The sequence below is a fragment of the Leucoraja erinacea genome, chromosome 12 (assembly GCF_028641065.1).
Source record: "Leucoraja erinacea ecotype New England chromosome 12, Leri_hhj_1, whole genome shotgun sequence".
NCBI lineage: Eukaryota > Metazoa > Chordata > Chondrichthyes > Rajiformes > Rajidae > Leucoraja > Leucoraja erinaceus.
This window is the reverse complement of record NC_073388.1, coordinates 47703482-47723481: the sequence shown is the minus strand read 5'-3', so window position 1 is coordinate 47723481 and position 20000 is coordinate 47703482. Positions and strand designations below refer to the sequence as shown.

The following is a 20000-nucleotide window of genomic DNA, read 5'->3' as shown; positions in this document are numbered from 1 at the left end:
AGGTAGGAGGCAATAAAGGAAGAGAGAAATAGACAGTCACATCTTTGTAAACAAATGGTCTATGTTTATGAGGGACCAAGTGACATGAGGAGGCAGCGAAAAAGCTAGGGTGGTCTATTTGGAGTTAAAATGACCTAAGGCAAATGGCCAATGTTTTTAGTATATCTTGTACCATGTAAACAAAAGGTTTGATGTGATGCATTCTGTGGAAACCTTTTCCTGTACCTCTGACGATGACTAATGTCTGTGGAATGTGCTAAGTGGACAAAAAAACCCTATTTAAGGCAATGTAATTCTGTTGTTAAGAGAAGGTGGCTGAGCACAGTCAAGTGTCTGTGTTGGTCACTTGACTGGAGTTCTCCCTCCCTTCCATCGGCCGATGTTAAGTAAAGTTTTGAACTGGTCTACCAAACAGTTTGTGTGGTGTCTGTTTATTAAGAAGCGAACCTGGTTTAGTAGTTAAGATAAGTAGCTTTTTCAGAGTAGGCTGGGTCTCTATTCCGTGGAGCGTAGGAGGATGAGATGAGATCTTATAGAGGTATACAAAATCATGAGAGGAATAGATCGGGTAGATGCACAGAGTCTTTTACCCAGAGTAGGGGAATCGAGGACCAGAGGACATGGATTCAAGGTGAAGGGGAAATGATTTAATAGGAATCCAAGCCGTAACTTTTCACACAGTGTGGTGGGTGAATGGAACAAGCTGCCAGAGGAGGTAGTTGAGGCTGGATTTATCCCATCGTTTAAGAAACAGTTGGACAGGTACATGGATAGGACAGGTTTAAAGGAATAGGGACCAAGCGCAGGCAAGTGGGACTAGTGTAGCTGGGACATTGTTGGCCGGTGTGGGCGAGTTGGGCCGAAGGGCCTGTTTCCACACTGTATCACTCTATGTGTGTTATTGTGTTTACCGACCAAATAAGCTGCAGCAAGCAGGGTAGCAGGTTGGCTTTGTGGCAGAAGGCAAAGAGTGGCAATAAAGGGGGCTTTTTCAGGTTGGCTGCCAGTGACTGGCGGATTTCCGCAGGGGTTGGTGCCCCTGCTGCTCCTCTTCAAGTTGTATATTCATGACTTGGACGAGGGGATTAAAGGCTTTGTCGCCAAGTTTGCAGATGATTGGAAAATAGGGGAGGAGCAGGTAGTGTAGATAAAGCAGGGACTGCAGAAGGACTTGGACAGGTTGGGAGAGTGGGCAGGGAAGTGGCAGATGGAATAGAACATAACAAAGTGTGGAGTCTTGCATTTTGTTAGTAGGAATAAAGGCGTTGACTATTTTCTAAATGGAGAGAGAATTCTGAAATCAGAGATGCAAAGGGACTTGGGAGTGCTGTTGCAGGTGTCCCAAAACGTTAATTTGCAAATCGAATCGATAGTAAGGAAGGCAAATGCAATGCTAGCATTTATTTTGAGAGGACTAGAATACAAAAAAAAACAAAGATTAAATGCTGAGGCTTTATCGGGCGCTGGTCCGACGGAGTATTGGAGTGTTGTGAACCATGTTGGGCCCCATATCTGAGGAAGGATGTGCTGGCTCTGGAGAGGGTCCAGAGGAGGTTTACAAGAATGATCACAGGAATGAGTGGGTTGACATATGATGAGCGTTTGACAGCACGGGGCCTGTAATCACTGGAATTTTGAAGGATGTGGAAGGACCTAATTGAAACGTTCAGAATAGTGAAAGGCTTGGAAAGAGTGAATGTGGAGAGGATAGATACATAGAAAATAGGTGCAGGTGGAGGCCATTTGGCCCTTCGAGCCTGCACCGCCATTTAGGTCTCGTTGCACCCAGATCTCGTTGCACTTCCCTTTTTCCTAATCTGACACCATTGAGATAATAATCTGCCTCCTTGTTCTTGCCGCCAAATTGGATAACCTCACATTTATCTAAATTCTACTGCATCTGCCATGCATCTGCCCACTCAGTGAACCTGTCCAAGTCACCCTGCAACCACATTTCATTCTCTTCGCAGTTCACACTGCCAACCAGCTTTGTGTCATCTGCAAATTTGTTGGAGTTACTTTTAATCCCTTCATCTAAATCATTAATATATATTGTAAATAGTTGTGTCCTTTGCGGCACTCCACTCGCCACTGCCTGCCATTCTGACAGGGAACCGCTTATTCCTACACTTTGTTTCCTGTCTGCCAACCAATTCTCTATCCATGTCAATATTCTACCCTCAAGACCATGTGCTCTAACTTTGCCCACTAATCTCCTGTGTGAGACCTTACCAAAGGCTTTCTGAAAGTCCAGATGCACTACATCCACTGGCTCTCCTTCATCCATTTTACTTGTCAGATCCAGAAGATTAGTCAAGCAGGATATCCCCTTCATAAATCCATGCTGACTTGGATCAATCCTTTTGCTGCTATCCAAATGTGCCATTATTACCTCTTTAATAATTCACCAGCATCTTCCCACCACTGATGTCAGGCTAACTGGTCTATAATTCCCTGTTTTCCCTCGCTACCCTCCAATCCACAGGAACTGATCCTGAATCTATAGAAGATTGGAAAATGATCACCAATTTATAGAGCCACCTCCTTTAGTACCCTGGGATGCAGACCATCAGGCCCTGGGGATTTATCATCCTTCAATGTGATGTTTCCACTAGTGGGAGAGTCTATGAACAGAGGCCATAGAATAAAAGGACGTTCCTTTAGGAAGGAGATGAGGAGGAATTTATTTAGTCAGACGGTGGTGAATCTGTGAAATTATTTGCCACGGAAAGCTGTGGAGGCCAAGTCCATGGATGTTTTTAAGGCAGAGATATTTAGATTCTTGAATAGTACAGATGTCAGGGGTTTTGGGGAGAAGGCAGGAGAATGAGATTGAGAGGGAAAGATAGATCAGCCATAATTGAATGGTGGAGTATACTTAATGGGCCGAATGGCTTAATTCTGATCCTATCACTTAAGAATTTGTGAAACTCATTGTTCCGCTGCCGGTACATTTGTTAATTAAATATTCTATGTCCACATCACAGCCGCCGGTGTGTCCTGCCAGCAAGAGATCCCCAATCATCCCCTCCCGCAACCCCCTAAGCCCACCCCTCTCCACCCCCAACCCCCACCCCTTCCTCCCCAAACCCCCTCCTCCCCCCAGCCTCCCCAATCCGTCCCCGTCCCTCCCCAACCCCCCTTCCTCCTCCCACCGTCAACCCCTCCCTGTCCTTCACCGAACCTCTCCTCCCTCCAGCTAGCCCCTCCTCCCCAATCAGCCCACCTCCCCCCCCCCCCTCCCTCTCCCTACCCGAACCGGCCTACCTCCCCCCCTCATCTCTGTCCTCCTCCCTCCCCCAACCCGCCCGCTTTCCCCCCCCCCCCCCCCCCCAACCCTCTCCGCAACCCCCCCCCCCCTCCATATCCCTCTCCCAACCCCCTCTTCCCTCCAACCTCCAGCCTTCCCATGCAACTGACTGCCACCCTCCCCACCATGCTGACTCCCTCACCAAAGCCTACCTGCCCCGTCCCTGCATAGATCCCTGCCCGCTGCCCGCTGCCCCTGCATAGACCCTGCCCGCTGCCCCCGCCCCAGCCCCTGCATAGACCCTGCCCGCTGCTGCCCCCGCCCCGGCCCCTGCATAGACCCTGCCCGCTGCCCCCGCCCCCCGGCCCCTGCATAGAACCAGCCCGCTGCCCCCAGCCCCTGCATAGACCCTGCCCCCTGTCCCCGCCCCGGCCCCTGCATAGACCCTGCCCGCTGCCCCCCCCCTGCATAGACCCCTGCCCGCTGCCCCGCCCCCCCCCCTGCATACACCCTGCCCGCTGCCCCCGCCCCGGCCCCTGCATAGACCCGGCCCCTGCATAGACCCTGCCTGCTGTCCCCGCCCCGTCCCTGCATAGACCCTGCCCACTGCCCCGGCCCCTGCATAGACCCTGCCTGCTGTCCCCGCCCCGTCCCTGCATAGACCCTGCCCCGCTGCCCCGTCCCTGCATAGACCCTGCCCGCTGCCCCCGCCCCGGCCCCTGCATAGACCCTGCCCCCGCCCCTGCATAGACCCTGCTCGCTGCCCCCGCCCCGGCCCCTGCATAGACCCTGCCCACTGTCCCCGCCCCGGCCCCTGCATAGACCCTGCTCGCTGCCCCCGCCCCCCGGCCCCTGCATAGACCCAGCCCGCTGTCCCCGCCCCGGCCCCTGCATAGACCCTGCCCGCTGCCCCCGCCCCGGCCCCTGCATAGACCCTGCCCCCGCCCCTGCATAGACCCTGCTCGCTGCCCCCGCCCCGGCCCCTGCATACACCCTGCCCGCTGCCCCACACTCTCGGCCCCTGCATAGACCCTGCCCGCTGCCCCCACCCCCCCGGCCCCTGCATACTCCCAGCCCGCTGCCCCCGCCCGCCCCAGCCCCTGCATAGACCCTGCCCCCGCCCCAGCCCCTGCATAGACCCTGCTCGCTGCCCCCGCCCCGGCCCCTGCATACACCCTGCCCGCTGCCCCCACCCCCGCCCCTGCATAGACCCTGCTCGCTGCCCCCGCCCCCGGCCCCTGCATACACCCTGCCCGCTGCCCCCACCCCCGCCCCTGCATAGACCCTGCCCCCGCCCCGGCCCCTGCATAGACCCTGCCCGCTGTCCCTGCCCCCGCCCCTGCATAGACCCTGCCCCTGCATACACCCTGCCCGCTGTCCCTGCCCCAGCCCCTGCATAGACCCTGCCCCTGCATAGACCCAGCCCGCTGCCCCCGCCCCGGCCCCTGCATAGACCCAGCCCGCTGTCCCCGCCCCAGCCCCTGCATACACCCTGCCCGCTGCCCCCCCACTCTCGGCCCTGCATAGACCCTGCCCCCTGCCCCGTCCCTGCATAGACCCTGCTCGCTGCCCCCCCTGCCCCGTCCCTGCATAGACCCTGCCCACTGTGCCTGCCCCGGCCCCTGCATAGACCCTGCCCACTGTGCCCGCCCCAGCCCCTGCATAGACCCTGTCCCCTGCCCCGTCCCTGCATAGACCCTGCCCGCTGTCCCCGCCCCCTGCCCGCTGTCCCCGCCCCCTGCCCGCTGTGCCCGCCCCGGCCCCTGCATAGACCCTGCCTGCTGTGCCCCGGCGCTGCCCCGGCCCCTGCATAGACCCCTGCCCCCTGTGCCCGCCCCTGCATACACCCTGCCCCGCCCCTGCATAGACCCTGCCCGCTGCCCCCCGCCCCGGCCCCTGCATACACCCTGTCCCCGCCCCCAGCCCCTGCATACACCCTGCCCGCTGTCCCCCGCCCCGGCCCCTGCATACACCCTGCCCGCTGTCCCCGCCCCGGCCCCTGTATACACCTGCCCGCTGCCCCCGCCCCGGCCCCCTGTATACACCCTGCCTGCTGCCCCAGCCCCTGCATACACCCTGCCCGCTGCCCCACCCCAGCCCCTGCATACACCCCCCGCCCGCTGTCCCCGCCCCTGCCCCTGCATAGACCCTGCCCGCTGTCCCCCGCCCCTGCCCCCCTGTATACACCCTGCCTGCTGCCCCTGCCCCTGCCTACACCCTGCCCGCTGCCCCCGCCCCTGCCCCTGCATAGACCCTGCCCGCTGCCCCCCCCCCCGCCCCTGCATAGAGACCCTGCCCGCTGCCCCCGCCCCCGCCCCTGCATAGACCCTGCCCGCTGTCCCCGCCCCAGCCCCTGCATACACCCTGCCCGCTGTCCCCGCCCCGCCCCTGCATACTCCCTGCCCCCCGCCCCTGCCCCTGCATAGACCCTGCCCGCTGCCCCCCCCCCGGCCCCTGCATACTCCCTGCCCCCCCGCCCCGCCCCTGCCATAGGACCCTGCTCGCTGTCCCCCTATAGCCCGGCCCCTGCATACTCCCTGCCCGCTGCCCCCACTCTCGGCCCTGCCCGCTGCCCCCCACTCTCGGCCCATGCATACTCCCTGCCCCCCGCCCCCGCCCCTGCATAGACCATGCCCGCTGTCCCCGCCCCTGCATAGACCCTGCCCCGCTGCCCCGGCCCCCGCCCCTGTATACACCCTGTCCCCACCCCCGCCCTGGCCTCACCTTCTTGCAGTGGGTGCAATGCTGCGAGAACTTCTTCTGGTTGCAAGACACACAGTAGATGTCGTCGCCGCGAGGGACGAAGCTCTCCGAGCCGATCTCCTTCAGGCAGCGGTGGCAGGTGAAGCAGCGCTCATGCCAGTGAGAGCCGGCGTACTCAAAGCTCTTAGTCCCTGTGGGCAGACAGGCACAACGCTCAATGCGACCTTCAGCCCAACCCGCCCACACTAGGCCCACCTCCCCTCCTTTGGCCATATCCCTGTAAACCTTTCCTAACAATGCACATCCCCAAATGTATTTAAAATGTCAAAGTCTCTGCCTCAACCACCTCATCTGGCAGCTCATTCCATATGCCCACCACCCTCTGAGTGGAAAAGTAGCCCTTCAGTTTCCCATTATAGATTCGTAGGGTGATATAGTGTAGAAACATGCCCTTCAGCCCAACCTGGCCACACCGGCAAACATGTCCCAGCTACACTAGTCCTACCTGCCCGCATTTAGCCCATATCCCTCCAAACCCGTCCTATCCATGTACATGTCTGTTTCTTAAATGTTCGGATAGTCCCTGACTCAACTAAGTCCTCTGGCAGCTTGTTCCATACACCCACCACCCTTTGTGTGTTCTTATCCAAATCATTGATGTCGGTGATAAACAGTAACCGGCCCTGCACCGAACCCTGAGGAGCACCTAACCCATTAAATATTTCCCCTTTCAATTTAAATCTTTGTCCTCTGGTTCTTGATTCCCCTACTCTGGGTGAAAGACTCCGTGTACTCACCCAATCTATTCTAATTATTTTATACACCTCAATAAAATCTTCCCTCCTGCATTCCAATGGATCCAACATGTCCCCATAGTTCAGGCCCTCATGATCTGGGAACACCCTTGTGTCTATGCTCTTTCCTATAGCAGGGGGACCACAATACCCTGACAGAAGGCCAGTCTGCCAGAGGGCCTGTCTACCCTTCGCATCGAGCAGGCTCCCGGGGAGTATCCATCATCAACCCCCACCCCCCCCCACACCCCCCTCACTGCACCAGTCGTCCAATGGACCCTAGAGAGAACGTGCAAACTCCACTCACACAGCACGAGGGCCAGGTCATTGCCGGATCTGTGGAGCAGTGAGGTGGCCGTTCCAACTTGGGACTAACAGCAGTTGATTAATGAGCAGTGATGGAAACGGGGGGGTACAGCGTTCTCCTAGTTTTCAATTTCCAGCTCAGAGTACTGCAGAAAGGTTTGAGCCGTTTCTCACTTTATTCAACTCAGACAAGAACGATTTGTTAACGGCCACTGTTAGCACTTGTTAACAGCCAGTAATTAATACAATGCGTCATCAACACCATATAACCATATAACAATTACAGCACGGAAACAGGCCATCCCGACCCTTCTAGTCCGTGCCGAACACTTATTCTCCCCTAGTCCCATCGACCTGCACTCAGACCATAACTCTCCATTCCTTTCCCGTCCATATACCTATCCAATTTATTTTTAAATGATAAAATCGAACCTGCCTCCACCACTTCCACTGGAAGCTCATTCCACACAGCTACCACTCTCTGAGTAAAGACATTCCCCTCATGTTACCCCTAAGCTTCTGTCCCTTAATTCTCATTTCATGTCCTCTTGTTTGAATCTTCCCTACTCTCAATGGAAAAAGCTTATCCACTTCAACTCTGTCTATCCCTCTCATCATTTTAAAGACCTCTATCAAGTCCCCCCATAACCTTCTGTGTTTGAAAGAATAAAGACCTAACTTGTTCAACCTGTCTCTGTAACTTAGTTGCTGAAACCCAGGCAACATTCTAGTATATCTCCTCTGTACTCTCTCTATTTTGCTGACATCCTTCCTATAATTTGGCGACCAAAAGTGCTCACCATACTCCAGAACTGGCCTCACCAATGCTTTGTACAATGTTAACATTACATCCCAACTTCTATACTCAGTGCTCTGATTTATAAAGGCCAGCACACCAAAAGCTTTCTTTACCACCCTATCTACATGAGATTCCACTTTCAGGGAACTGTGCACAGTTATTCCCAGATCCCTCTGTTCACCTGCATTCTTCAATTCCCTGCCATTTACCATGTACGTCCTATTTTGATTTGGCCTGCCAAGATGTAGCACCTCACACTTATCAGCTATAAACTCCATCTGCCATCTTTCAGCCCACTCTTCCAACTGGCATAAATCTCTCTGTAGACTTTGAAGATCTCCTTCATTATCCACAACACCACCTATCTTAGTATCATCTGCATACTTACTAATCCAATTTACCACACCATCATCCAGATCATTGATGTACATGACAAACAACAGTGGACCCAACACAGATCCCTGTGGCACCCCACTAGTCACCGGCCTCCAACCTGACAAACAGTTATCCACCATTACTCTTTGGCATCTCCCATTCAGCCACTGTTGAATCCATCTTGCTACTCCACCATTAATACCCAACAGTTGAACCTTCTTAACCAACCTTCAATGTGGAACCTTGTCAAAGGCCTTACTGAAGTCCATATAGACAACATCCACCGCTTTACCCTCATCAATTTCCCTAGTAACCTTTTCAAAAAATTCAAGAAGATTAGTCAAACATGACCTTCCAGGCACAAATCCATGTTGAATGTTCCTAATCAGACCCTGTTTATCCAGATGCTTATATATATTATCTCTAAGTATCCTTTCCATTAATTTGCACACCACTGACGTCAAACTAACAGGTCTATAATTGCTAGGTTTACTCTTAGAACCCTTTTAATACATCGATCCACATTACTCAATAAATGTATGTGTTTTAACACAGTGTTCCTTTGAATTAAATTCAAGGGAGAATTTCTTAAACTCACTGTCAGGGCTACTGGACCGCAAGCACAGGCTCAGGTAAAGTCACGTTATTTTATTATTCCACGTTATTTTATTTGCCTACTTGCCTCCATGCCCCTCCCTGCCTCCCTGCCTCCCTGCCTCACTGCCTCCGTGCCTCTCTCTCTCTGTCCCAGTGCCTCTCTCTCTCTGTCTCCGTGCCTCTCTCTCTCTGTCCCAGTGCCTCTCTCTCTCCGCTCTCGAAAACTCAATGATGAATTTTGGGAGGTATTTTGGAGAAAGGAAATGCATAAAATGTGCACATTTAAAAAATCAGGGTTCAGATATACAAACCTTCAAAAGCAAATTATGCTACATTTTCAAATGGGAAATAATGCTTAAGAAGCTAAAAGAAAACTTGTATAAATCATTGGTTTTGCCATAGTTAGAATATTGTGTTCAATTTTTCTGGAACGATATGTACAGCTAACACAAATAATGAATAATTAATCTGAGTTAGTCAATTAGTTACTGGTGCAGTAACGCTTGGCTAGCAGTCACCCTTGAATGATATTCGATATACTAGTTAAGAGGGAGAAGGATGAGTCAAAAAACAAGGCTTTAAGTAAACTTTGGCAAAGTGAGGCAGAAGAATAGACCATGCAGAGCATTGACAAACAATGTGAAATGTTCCAAGATCTCCTTGGTAATAGACCTGTACATTTTGAATTGAATTGAAATTATTTGTCATTCATAAATGACTGAAAAGAAATGAATGTTATCCCAAACAACTAAGTTCAGGTAGTCAATAACATGAATAAGGGAGAGCCAGTGGATGTAGTGTACCTGGACTTTCAGAAAGCCTTTGATAAGGTCGCACAGGAGATTAGTGGGCAAAATCAGAGCACATGGTATTGGGGGTAGGGTATTGACATGGATAGAAAATTGGTTGGCAGACAGGAAACAAAGAGTAGGAATTAACGGTTCCCTTTCAGAATGGCAGGTAGTGACTAGTGGGGTGCCTCAAGGCTCGGTGCTGGGACCGCAGCTATATTCACAATATACATTAATGATTTAGATGAAGGAATTAAAAGTAACATTAGCAAATTTGCAGATGACACAAAGCTAGATGGCCGTGTGAACAGTGAAGAGTATGCTACGAGGATCCAGGGTGACTTGGATATGTTGGGTGAGTGGGAAGATGCATGGCAGATGCAGTATAATGTGGATAAATGTGAGGTTATCCACTTTAGTGGCAAGAACAAGAAGCAGATTATCATCTGAATGGCAGGTAGACAAAATGCTGGAGTAACTCAGCTGGTCAGGCAGCATCTCTGGAGCAAAGGAATGGGTGACGTTTTGGGTCGAGACCCTTCTTCTGTATGGTGTCAGATTAGGAAAAGAGGAAGTGCAACGAGACCTGGGTGTACTTGTACATCAGTTACTGAAAGTAAGCTTGCAAGAAACAGCAGGCAGTGAAGAAAACTAATGGCATGTTGGCCTTCATAATGATAGGATTTGAGTATAGGAGCAAAGAGCTCCTACACTTCTGCAGTTGTACAGGGACCTGGCGAGACCACACCTGGAGTATTGTGTGCAGTTTTGGTCTCCTAATTTGAGGAAGGACATTCTTGCTATAGAGGGAGTGCAACATAGGTTCACAAGGTTAATTCCCGGGCTGGCAAAAATGTCATATGATGAAGGAATGGAACTTGTATCCACTGGAATTTTGAAGGATGAGAGGGGATCTTATAGATAAACACAAAATGATTAAGGGATTGGACATGCTAGATGCAGGAAACATGTTCCCGATGTTGGAGCATTCCAGAACCAAGAGCCACAGTTTAAGAATACGGGGTAAGCCATTTAGAACTGAGATGAGGAAAAACCTTTTCACCCAGAGTGTTGTGAATTTGTGGAATTATCTGCCTCAGAAGGCAGTGGAGGCCCACTCATTGGATGCATTAAAAGAGAGTTAGATAGAGCTCTTAGGGCTAGTGGAATCAAGAGATATGGGGAGAAGGCAGGAATGGGGTACTGATTGTGGATGTTCAGCCATGATCACATTGAATGGCTCGAAGGGCCGAATGGCCTACTCCTGCACCTATTTTCTATGTATCTATGTAAAATGCTGGAATAACTCAACGGAACAGGCAGCATCTATGGAGAGAAGGAATGGGTGACGTTTCGGGTCGAGACCCTTTTTCATACTGATGTCGGGGATGAGTGGGACAGAGATAGAATGCAGTCAGTGATTGTAAGAATGGTGGGAGAACTGGGAAGATGGGGTGGATGGAGAGAGAGGGAAAGCAAATGCTATTTGAAGCTACAGAAGTCAATATTCATACCGCTGGGGTGTAAGCTACCCAAGCGAAATATGATGTGCTGTTCCTCCAATTTGCACTGGGCCTCACTCTGACAATGGAGGAGGCCCAGGACAGAAAGGTCAGATTGGGAATGGGAGGGGATTGGTGTGAATTCAATATCAATCAATCAATATCAGTTTTATTCGTCACTTACACATAAAGTGCAGGTGAAATGAATTTGCCAGCAGCGGTACAATGAAAAAGAACACACAAAAACACAATAAAAAATGATAACACAAACATCCACCACAGCATTCACCTATGGTAGAAGGCACAAACATTGGCCCGCTTTATCCTGCGCTACTTAATCCAAGGGCGAGCGGACAGACGGACGAAAGCAACGATCATAGAGTGGAATAGATCACATTTCGGGTCGAGACCCTTCTTCAGACTGAGTCAGGGGAAAGGGGAAACAAGAGATATAGATGGTACTAATGACAAATGAATGGAAGATATGCCTATATCTCCTGTTTTCCTTTCACTTAACGGTCAGTCTGAAGAAGGGTCTCGACCCAAAATGTCACTTATTCCACTCTATGATCATTGCTTTCGTCTGTCTGAGAGAGAGATGCAAGAAAGCAGCTATGACATAAAATACACAATAAACTATATTATAAATACACCATAAACAAGTTATGCATTCTTGTACTCTTACATGGGTATGACTGCACATAAAAATCCCCCCCCCCCCCCCTTCCCTTCCCCCAACCGCAGCCTCACGGACCTTAGAGTACCCCTAGTTCCCAAAACCCATTTCCATCACTGTTATGAGGTTAAAGTGGGTTCTGGGTCGCTGGTGCTTGCGGACTGACCTGGTTTGATGGCCCGCTTGCAGCCATGGCAGGTGGACGCGTCGGTGCGTGGCAGACACTTGGAGCAGATGATCCTCTCGTTCTTGATGCTGAAGGAGTCGTTGGCCAGCGAGCGGCTGCAGTGATAGCAGCGGAAACATGCCTCATGCCAGTACTTGCCGTCATGGTGGAGCTCCTGTGCAGACGGGCAGAACAACCGATAGTGAGGGGGGGGAACCAATCCGTCTGTCCAACCTGTCCATGTTACTAATGCCCTCTAATTCAGGCATCATTCTTGTAAACCTCTCCTGCACCCTATCCAAAGCCTCCACATCCTTCCTGGAATGGGACAACCAGAACTGCACACAATACTCCAAATGTGGCCTAATCAAAGTTTTATAAGGTTGAGTTGTGACTTCCCGACTTCCTTTGTAGTAATCAATGCCCCGACCGCTAAAGGCAGCCATACAGTACGCCCTCTTTACCACCATATGTACTTGTGCTGACACTTTCGAGGACCAATGGACTTGGAGTTCAAGATTCATCTGGACATGAATGCTCTGAAGGGCACATCCATTAACAGTAAAACTTTCCTCTTTCATGCAACACGTCATTCTTGCTCCATCAACCCCAATGTTATTTGCCATGAACTTGGGCAGTGACTGAGCAACCCCAAGGGGACGATTTACGCTTGTAATCAAATCACCTCATGTCCTCGGTGATGCAGTTCGGGCTTTCCCCAGCAGGTGGTGACAAAGGTGCACAGAGGCAGAAAGGGGATTGAGAAATGAACACAGTTTAACAAATTTCACGCCTAGTTTCTGACACTTGGACCCGACTGGAACAATAATACCCGGGCATTACATCATTTAATTTCAAGTTATCAGATTCTTCCCAGTCTCTATGTACACAAACCTATCTTGAGTGTAGGCTGTGGGCCGAGGTTCGTTCAAGTTCGTGACCCAACTCATGGAACGACCTGAATTTTTAACATATTGTGTAAAACTATTATATAAATCATACCTGAAACTCGCCAAGACCAAACCCTGCACATTTTTTAAAGATATGAGAAAAACTTCCAATTTTCCGAGTAGTAATTGTCCAATTAATGCACGTTTGACATTGAGGTCGGACGCCAATTGACCAATCCCGCGGTTTGTTTTATGGTCGCTAGGCAGCGAGGACCTGGGATCATGGCTGCCTCCTCATTACATCAAAACAATAGCAAGGTTTCCAAGGAATAAAGGTAATGCTAACCTTGCTGATCATTTTGTTTTTCAATTGATTTACCTTTATAAAGTTATGATGTGAGCTGTTAAATAAAAATGATAAATAACAAATGTAGAGCTAGGGTTAGGATTAGGGTCAGTCGGTCGGTCTGTCAGTCGGGCTTGTCGGTAGGCCGATGGATGCTATGGAGGATCAGTTGGGCTGCCAGGCCGCTGGTGGGTGGTGAGAGTGGTTGGACGGCCGGTGGCTGCTGCGAGGGGTTGGTCGGGCTGTCGGCTGGCCAATGTTGCAGCGAGTGTGCGGGCGGTCCGACGGAGCCGCGCTATGGTGGTGCTGAAGGCGGCCCGGGCAGCGTGCAGGGCAGTGCTGCTCCCCACTATCATCACCACGATGATCCAAAGGACATGTTAGCCGAGGTGGACGCGCTGCGGGGCCACACGTACGGAGCCCGCAGCCGGTCCCAAAGTGGCTCCAGCTCCAGCCCTGGACAGCTCTGGAAGCGGGGCGAGGTAGGGTTAGGGTTAGGCATTTTCCTGTCAGTGGAAGATGCCTTAGCCTTCCCCCAGCCTGGCACTGCCCCAGTTCCACTATGGCCGTGACCCCCACTCTGCACACTGGCAGTCAGTGGGGTTCAGTAAACGGGGGAACCCACAGGAACTGTCCTCACCCATTAATTAGGCTGGTTCAGGAGCCGGACCTCTGCGGCAGTCTCAATCAAAATACCCACTCACAATTATATTCATTATATTATTTTTATATAATATAATTATATATGCTTACAGTCATATCCACGTAATATATACATATACTTTTCAATCTTACTTTTTCAATCTCATTTTCTAATTAGTTTAATTAATTAATGTGCAACTTTTGGCACTGACGAGTTATGACTTCCTTCTCAATTATATTTTAACTAAATCTGTGCAAAATTTCATGTAGTTCCGAGACATAGGTCACGAAAGTTAAATTCTAGACACATTTTTGATGCTCGGCCCACAGCCTAAAAACAGAATGCAGGAGTAACTCAGCAGGGCAGGCAGCATCTCTGGAGAGAAGGAATGGGTGACTGCTCCAGTCTGATGACGGTCTGAAGGTCTCCATAGATGCTTCCCATCCCGATTAGTTACTCCAGGATTTTGTATCTATCTTCGGTGTGTAACCAGCATCTGCAGTTCCTTCCTACCCATCGTGAGTGATCTGACTTCCTCATTGACAGACATGCACGGATTGCCAACGATACCTCCCATCAGCAGGGGGCAGCTGTGAGCTGTGTGCCCTGGCCCAGGCTCTACTATACTGTGCATCATTCACCCTGTATGCAATACAGCTCCAATGCCATCTTTACACTTGCTGATGGTATCACGGTGGTTGGGCAAATAGAGAGACAAAACATAGACAATAGGAGCAGGAAGTCTTTCGGCCCTTCGAGCCCGCACCACCATTCATTGTGATCATGGCTGATCATCCACAATCAGTAACCCGTGCCTGCCTTCTCCTCATATCCCTTGATTCCGCTAGCCCCTAAAGCTCTATCTAACTCTCTTTTTAATTAATCCAGTGAATTGGCCTCCACTGCCTTCTGTGTCAGAGAATTCTACAAATTCACAACTCTGGGTGAAAACGTTTTTTCTCATCTCAGTTTTAAATGGCCTCCCCTTTATTCTTAGACTGTGGCCCCTGGTGCTGGATTCCCCCAATATTGGGAGCATTTTTCCTGCACCTAGCTTGTCCAGACCTTTTATAATTTTATACGTTTCTATCAGATCTTCTCTCATCCTAAATTCCAGTGAATACAAACCCAGTCTTTCCAATCTTTCCTCATACGACAGTCCCGCCATCCCGGGGTTTAACCTCGTGAACCTACACTGCACTGCCTCAATAGTATGGATGACCTTCCTCAAATTAGGAGACCAAAACTGCACACAATACTCCAGGTGTGGTCCCACCAGGGCCCTGAACAACTGCAGAAGGACCTCTTTGCTCCTCTACTCAAATGTGGGTGAAGATGAGTCACCGTACAGGAGGGAGATTGATATTCTGGTTCTGTGGTGCCAGAACAACAACCGTGTGATCTACAGGAAGTGCTGCTTCAAAAAGGCAACCAATATAATCAAAGACCCACACCACCCTGGCCACACTCTCATCTCGCTGCAACCATCAGCACTGAAATAAGCCCTTCGACCAAACCTGTCCATGCTGACCAAGATGTCCATCCAAGCTATTCCCATTTACCTACCTTTAGCCAATGTTCCAACAAATTCTTCATATCCATGTGCCTATCCAATGTCATTGAAATGTTGTCATTTGACCTGCCCCAACTACCTCCTCAGGCAGCTTGTTCCATGCATTCTGTGGAAATGTTACCTCTGGTTCCTTTTTTAAAAATCCCCTCGCACTTTAACCTTATGCCCTCTAGTTGTTGATTCCCCAACCTTGGGAAAAGACTCCGTGCATTTACCATATCTATTCTGCTCATTCATGCCTCATGATCACCCTTGGTATCCTATGCCTCAAGAAAGAAAGACCTAGCCTGCCCAACCTATCCTTTTAACTCAGGCCTTCAAGTACTGACATTCCCCTAAATCCTCTTTGAACTCTTTCCAGCCCAATAACATATTCCCTGTTGCAGTGTAAAACCAAACCTGAGCAGAATACTCGAAGTCCAGTCTCACAAATGTCTTAAACAACCATAACATAAAGTTCAACTTTATACCCTGTTTGATGAAGGCCAGAATGCGAAACACATTCGTCACCACCTTATCCACTTGCAACGCCACTTTTGGGGAACTCTTTAGTTGTACTCCTGGATCCCTCTGCTCTTCAGCTATTCACTGTGAACGTCCTGCCATGGTTTGACTTCTCAAATTTCAACACTTCTCACTTTCTGAATTAAACTTCATTTGCCATTCTTCAACCCACCTGTCCAGCTCATCAAATAAAACTGTGGTAACTATTGATATCCTTCTTCACTCTCTATGATACCACTTATTTTGGTCACATCTTCAGCCTTACTAACCATACCTTGTACATTCTCATCCAAATTGTTACTGACAAAAATAGTCCTAATTGCTAACGAAAAGATCATCCACACATTTATCTCCTCCCGCCTCAATTATTGCAACTCCCTTTACACTGGCATCAGCCAATCTTCCCAGTCCCACCTGCAACTGGTCCAAAACGCCGCAGCGAGACTCCTGATGGGCACCCAAAAAAGGGACCACATCACCCCGATCCTGGCCTCTCTCCACTGGCTCCCTGTGCGGTTCCAAATACATTTCAAGATCCTTCTTTATGTCTACAAAGCCCTCAATGGGCTTGCCCCCACCTACATTAAAAGTCTTCTCACCCACCACACCACCTCCAGGTCCCTCAGATTGGCCGACTTGGGGCCGCTGAATATCCCGCGGTCTAGGCATAAGCTCAGGGGCTACCGCGCCTTTGCGGTTGCAGCCCCTAGACTATGGAACAGCATCCCCCTTCCCATCAGAACTGCCCCCTCCATCGACTCCTTTAAGTCAAGACTAAAAACTCATCTGTACTCCCAAACCTTTCTTGACGTCCTCTGGACGAGGGCTATATGTATGTAGTTTGTTTGTTATACTATTCTTATAATAAATGTAAAGCACTTTGGCCAACGAGAGTTGTTTTTTAAATGTGCTGTATAAATAAATGTGACTTGACTTGACTTGCTATGACAGACCACAGGTCGCAGACATCAAACCTCCAGGTCAAATCAACAGTGGGTTTGAGGTGAGTGTTGCACTCCGCCACTGGAGTGGAGCAGCAGTCCTGACTCAATTGAAGGGCGAAACAGGTTCGAAGGGCCGACTCCTGTCTCTATGTATCTATTGCAAGCATCAACTGAGTGAACCGAATCAGGGGTCAGGCAGAGCCGGAGCTCGGGCATGGAGACTGCGGGGGTGGGGGGGATGGGAGAGGAGGGTGCAGGGGATGGGAGAATGGGCAGATGATGGGAGGGGGGCTTGGTGGGCGAGTGGTGGAGGGGCTCTGAGAGTTGGGGATGGGGTGGTGGAGGGGAGAGGATGGGGGGAGGAGCGGTGCTCTGGGGGTTGGGGATGCTGTGGTGGAGTGGAGCGGAGTGGAGGGTGGGGGTGAAGATTGTATATTCCAGAGCGGACCACGCTCACCTTGGAACCGCAGCCAATCGGCTTCTTGCAATCGGCGCAGGAGTTGGCGACAATTTTCTCGTAGCAGCGGGTGCAGCACGGGCGCCCGTCCCTCTCCACGAAGCGCTGTCCGTGCAGCGGCTGCTGACAGTGCTGGCAGCTCAGCTGCTCGCCGCCGGTCCGCTCCGGGAACCGGTAGTACGGCTCTGTGGGCAGAAGCATTGTCAGCGGCTCTCGGAGCACCCTGAACCCGGAGCACCCTGAACCCTGAACCCTGCACCCGGAGCACCCTGAACCCGGAGCACCCTGAACCCTGGACTCTGCACCCGGAGCACGCTGAACCCGGAGCACCCTGCACCCAGAGCACCCGGAGCACCCTGAACCCGGAGCACCCTGAACCCTGAACCCGGAGCACCCTGCACCCAGAGCACCCGGAGCACCCCTGCACCCGGAGCACCCTGAACCCTGAACCCGGAGCACCCTGCACCCGGAGCACCCTGCACCCGGAGCACCCGGAGCACCCGGAACCCTGAACCCGGAGCACCCTGAACCCTGAACCCTGAAGCACCCTGAACCCTGAACCCAGAGCACCCTGCACCCTGAACCCGGAGCACCCTGAACCCTGCACCTGGAGCACCCTGAACCCGGAGCACCCTGAACCCGGAGCACCCTGCACCCGGAGCACCCCTGAACCCTGCACCCGGAGCACCCTGCACCCGGAGCACCCTGCACCCTGGACTCTGCACCCGGAGCACCCTGCACCCGGAGCACCCTGCACCCGGAGCACCCTGCACCCTGGACTCTGCACCCGGAGGAGCACCCTGCACCCGGAGCACCCTGCACCCTGGACTCTGCACCCGGAGCACCCCCTGCACCCGGAGCACCCTGCACCCTGGACTCTGCACCCCGGAGCACCCTGCACCCGGAGCACCCTGAACCCTGCACCCGGAGCACCCTGCACCCGGAGCACCCTGCACCCGGAGCACCCTGCACCCGGAGCACCCTGAACCCTGCACCCGGAGCACCCTGCACCCGGAGCACCCTACACCCTGCACCCGGAGCACCCTGCACCCTGCACCCGGAGCACCCTGCACCCGGACCCCCTGCACCCGGAGCACCCTGCACCCTGACCCTGCACCCGGAGCACCCTGCACCCTGCACCCGGAGCACCCCTGCACCCGGAGCACCCTGCACCCTGCACCCGAGCACCCTACACCCCTGCACCCGGAGCACCCTGCACCCTGCACCCGGAGCACCCTACACCCTGCACCCCTGCACCCGGAGCACCCTACACCCCTGCACCCGGAGCACCCTTCACCCTGCACCCGGAGCACCCTACACACCCTGCACCCGGAGCACCCTGCACCCTGCACCCGGAGCACCCTGCACCCGGAGCACCCTGCACCCTGCACCCGGAGCACCCTGCACCCTGCACCCGGAGCACCCTGCACCCTGCACCCGGAGCACCCTGCACCCGGAGCACCCTGCACCCTGCACCCGGAGCACCCTGCACCCTGCACCCGGAGCACCCTGCACCCGGAGCACCCTGCACCCACCCTGCACCCAGAGAGCACCCTGCACCCCCTGAGCACCCTGCACCCTGCACCCGGAGCACCCTGCACCCTGCACCCGGAGCACCCTGCACCCGGAGCACCCTGCACCCGGAGCACCCTGCACCCTGCACCCGGAGCACCCTGCACCCGGAGCACCCTGCACCCGGAGCACCCTGAACCCTGAACCCGGAGCACCCTGCACCCGGAGCACCCTGCACCCGGAGCACCCTGCACCCGGAGCACCCTGCACCCGGAGCACCCTGCACCCGGAGCACCCTGCACCCTGCACCCGGAGCACCCTGCACCCGGAGCACCCTGCACCCTGCACCCGGAGCACCCTGAACCCTGAACCCAGAGCACCCTGAACCCCGAGGGCCACAACCCGGAGCGCACACCCGCCCTCCCCTCCCCATCACCCTGCTTCCATCCCAGTCACCCTCCCCCGTCAGCCCCCCACGCCACAGAGGGTGACGAGCGCCTTGAACGCGCTGGTGGGGGTGGAAGCAGATATGATAGTGTCATTTAAGAGGCTTTCCGATAGGCACATGGATCTGCAGGGATATGGATCATGGATTAGATGCAGGCAGAGGAGATGGGTTTCGATTAGCATCGGTTTTGATTGGCACGGATCTAGTGGTTGTAACTCTGCTCCCAGTACAGCGTTGCTTGCCAAGGTGGAGGGCGAATCGCTGGGGAGATGAGGAGCTTGTGATTCAGAGGCAGGTGATGGGGTGACAGTGACAACTCAGTGGGAGGGCGGAGGGGGCTTAGATTAACGGCCTCTGATCTTCACATGAACTGCATACCAGCGAGTACACACATCACTGCAGCGTGAGTCAGTGACCCGCAGCATGGAAACAATGGACCTCTGGCCAAGAAATGTGGAACGCGACCTTCCCCTCACCCTGACCGCTTCACACCGCCTTCACACACACACACAACACGCGTGCACACATGCACACTCACAAGCGGATTTACACAAATGCACGATCAGACATAACCAGACACACAGATACAGACAGACAGAGACACACACAGACACAGACATGCCCAGATACGAACGCATAAACATATGCAAGCATACAGATGCACATACACAGTCGCGGTGGTGCAGCGGTAGAGTTGCTGTCCTTACAGCGCATGCAACGCCGG

General features: G+C 52.8%; 1 protein-coding gene across 1 annotated transcript in view; it reads right to left on the bottom strand.

Annotated features, from left to right (window-relative positions):
* fhl1a (four and a half LIM domains 1a) overlaps nucleotides 1-20000 on the bottom strand; it is a 26498-nt gene that overhangs the window by 5535 nt on the left and 963 nt on the right. Inside the window, exons 2-4 of the mRNA XM_055644107.1 lie at nucleotides 17317-17501; nucleotides 11960-12134; nucleotides 5975-6144 (exon numbers count right to left, since the gene is read on the bottom strand). Of these exons, the coding sequence (XP_055500082.1) occupies nucleotides 5975-6144; nucleotides 11960-12134; nucleotides 17317-17501 (530 nt within the window). The remainder of the gene's footprint in view (nucleotides 1-5974; nucleotides 6145-11959; nucleotides 12135-17316; nucleotides 17502-20000) is intronic.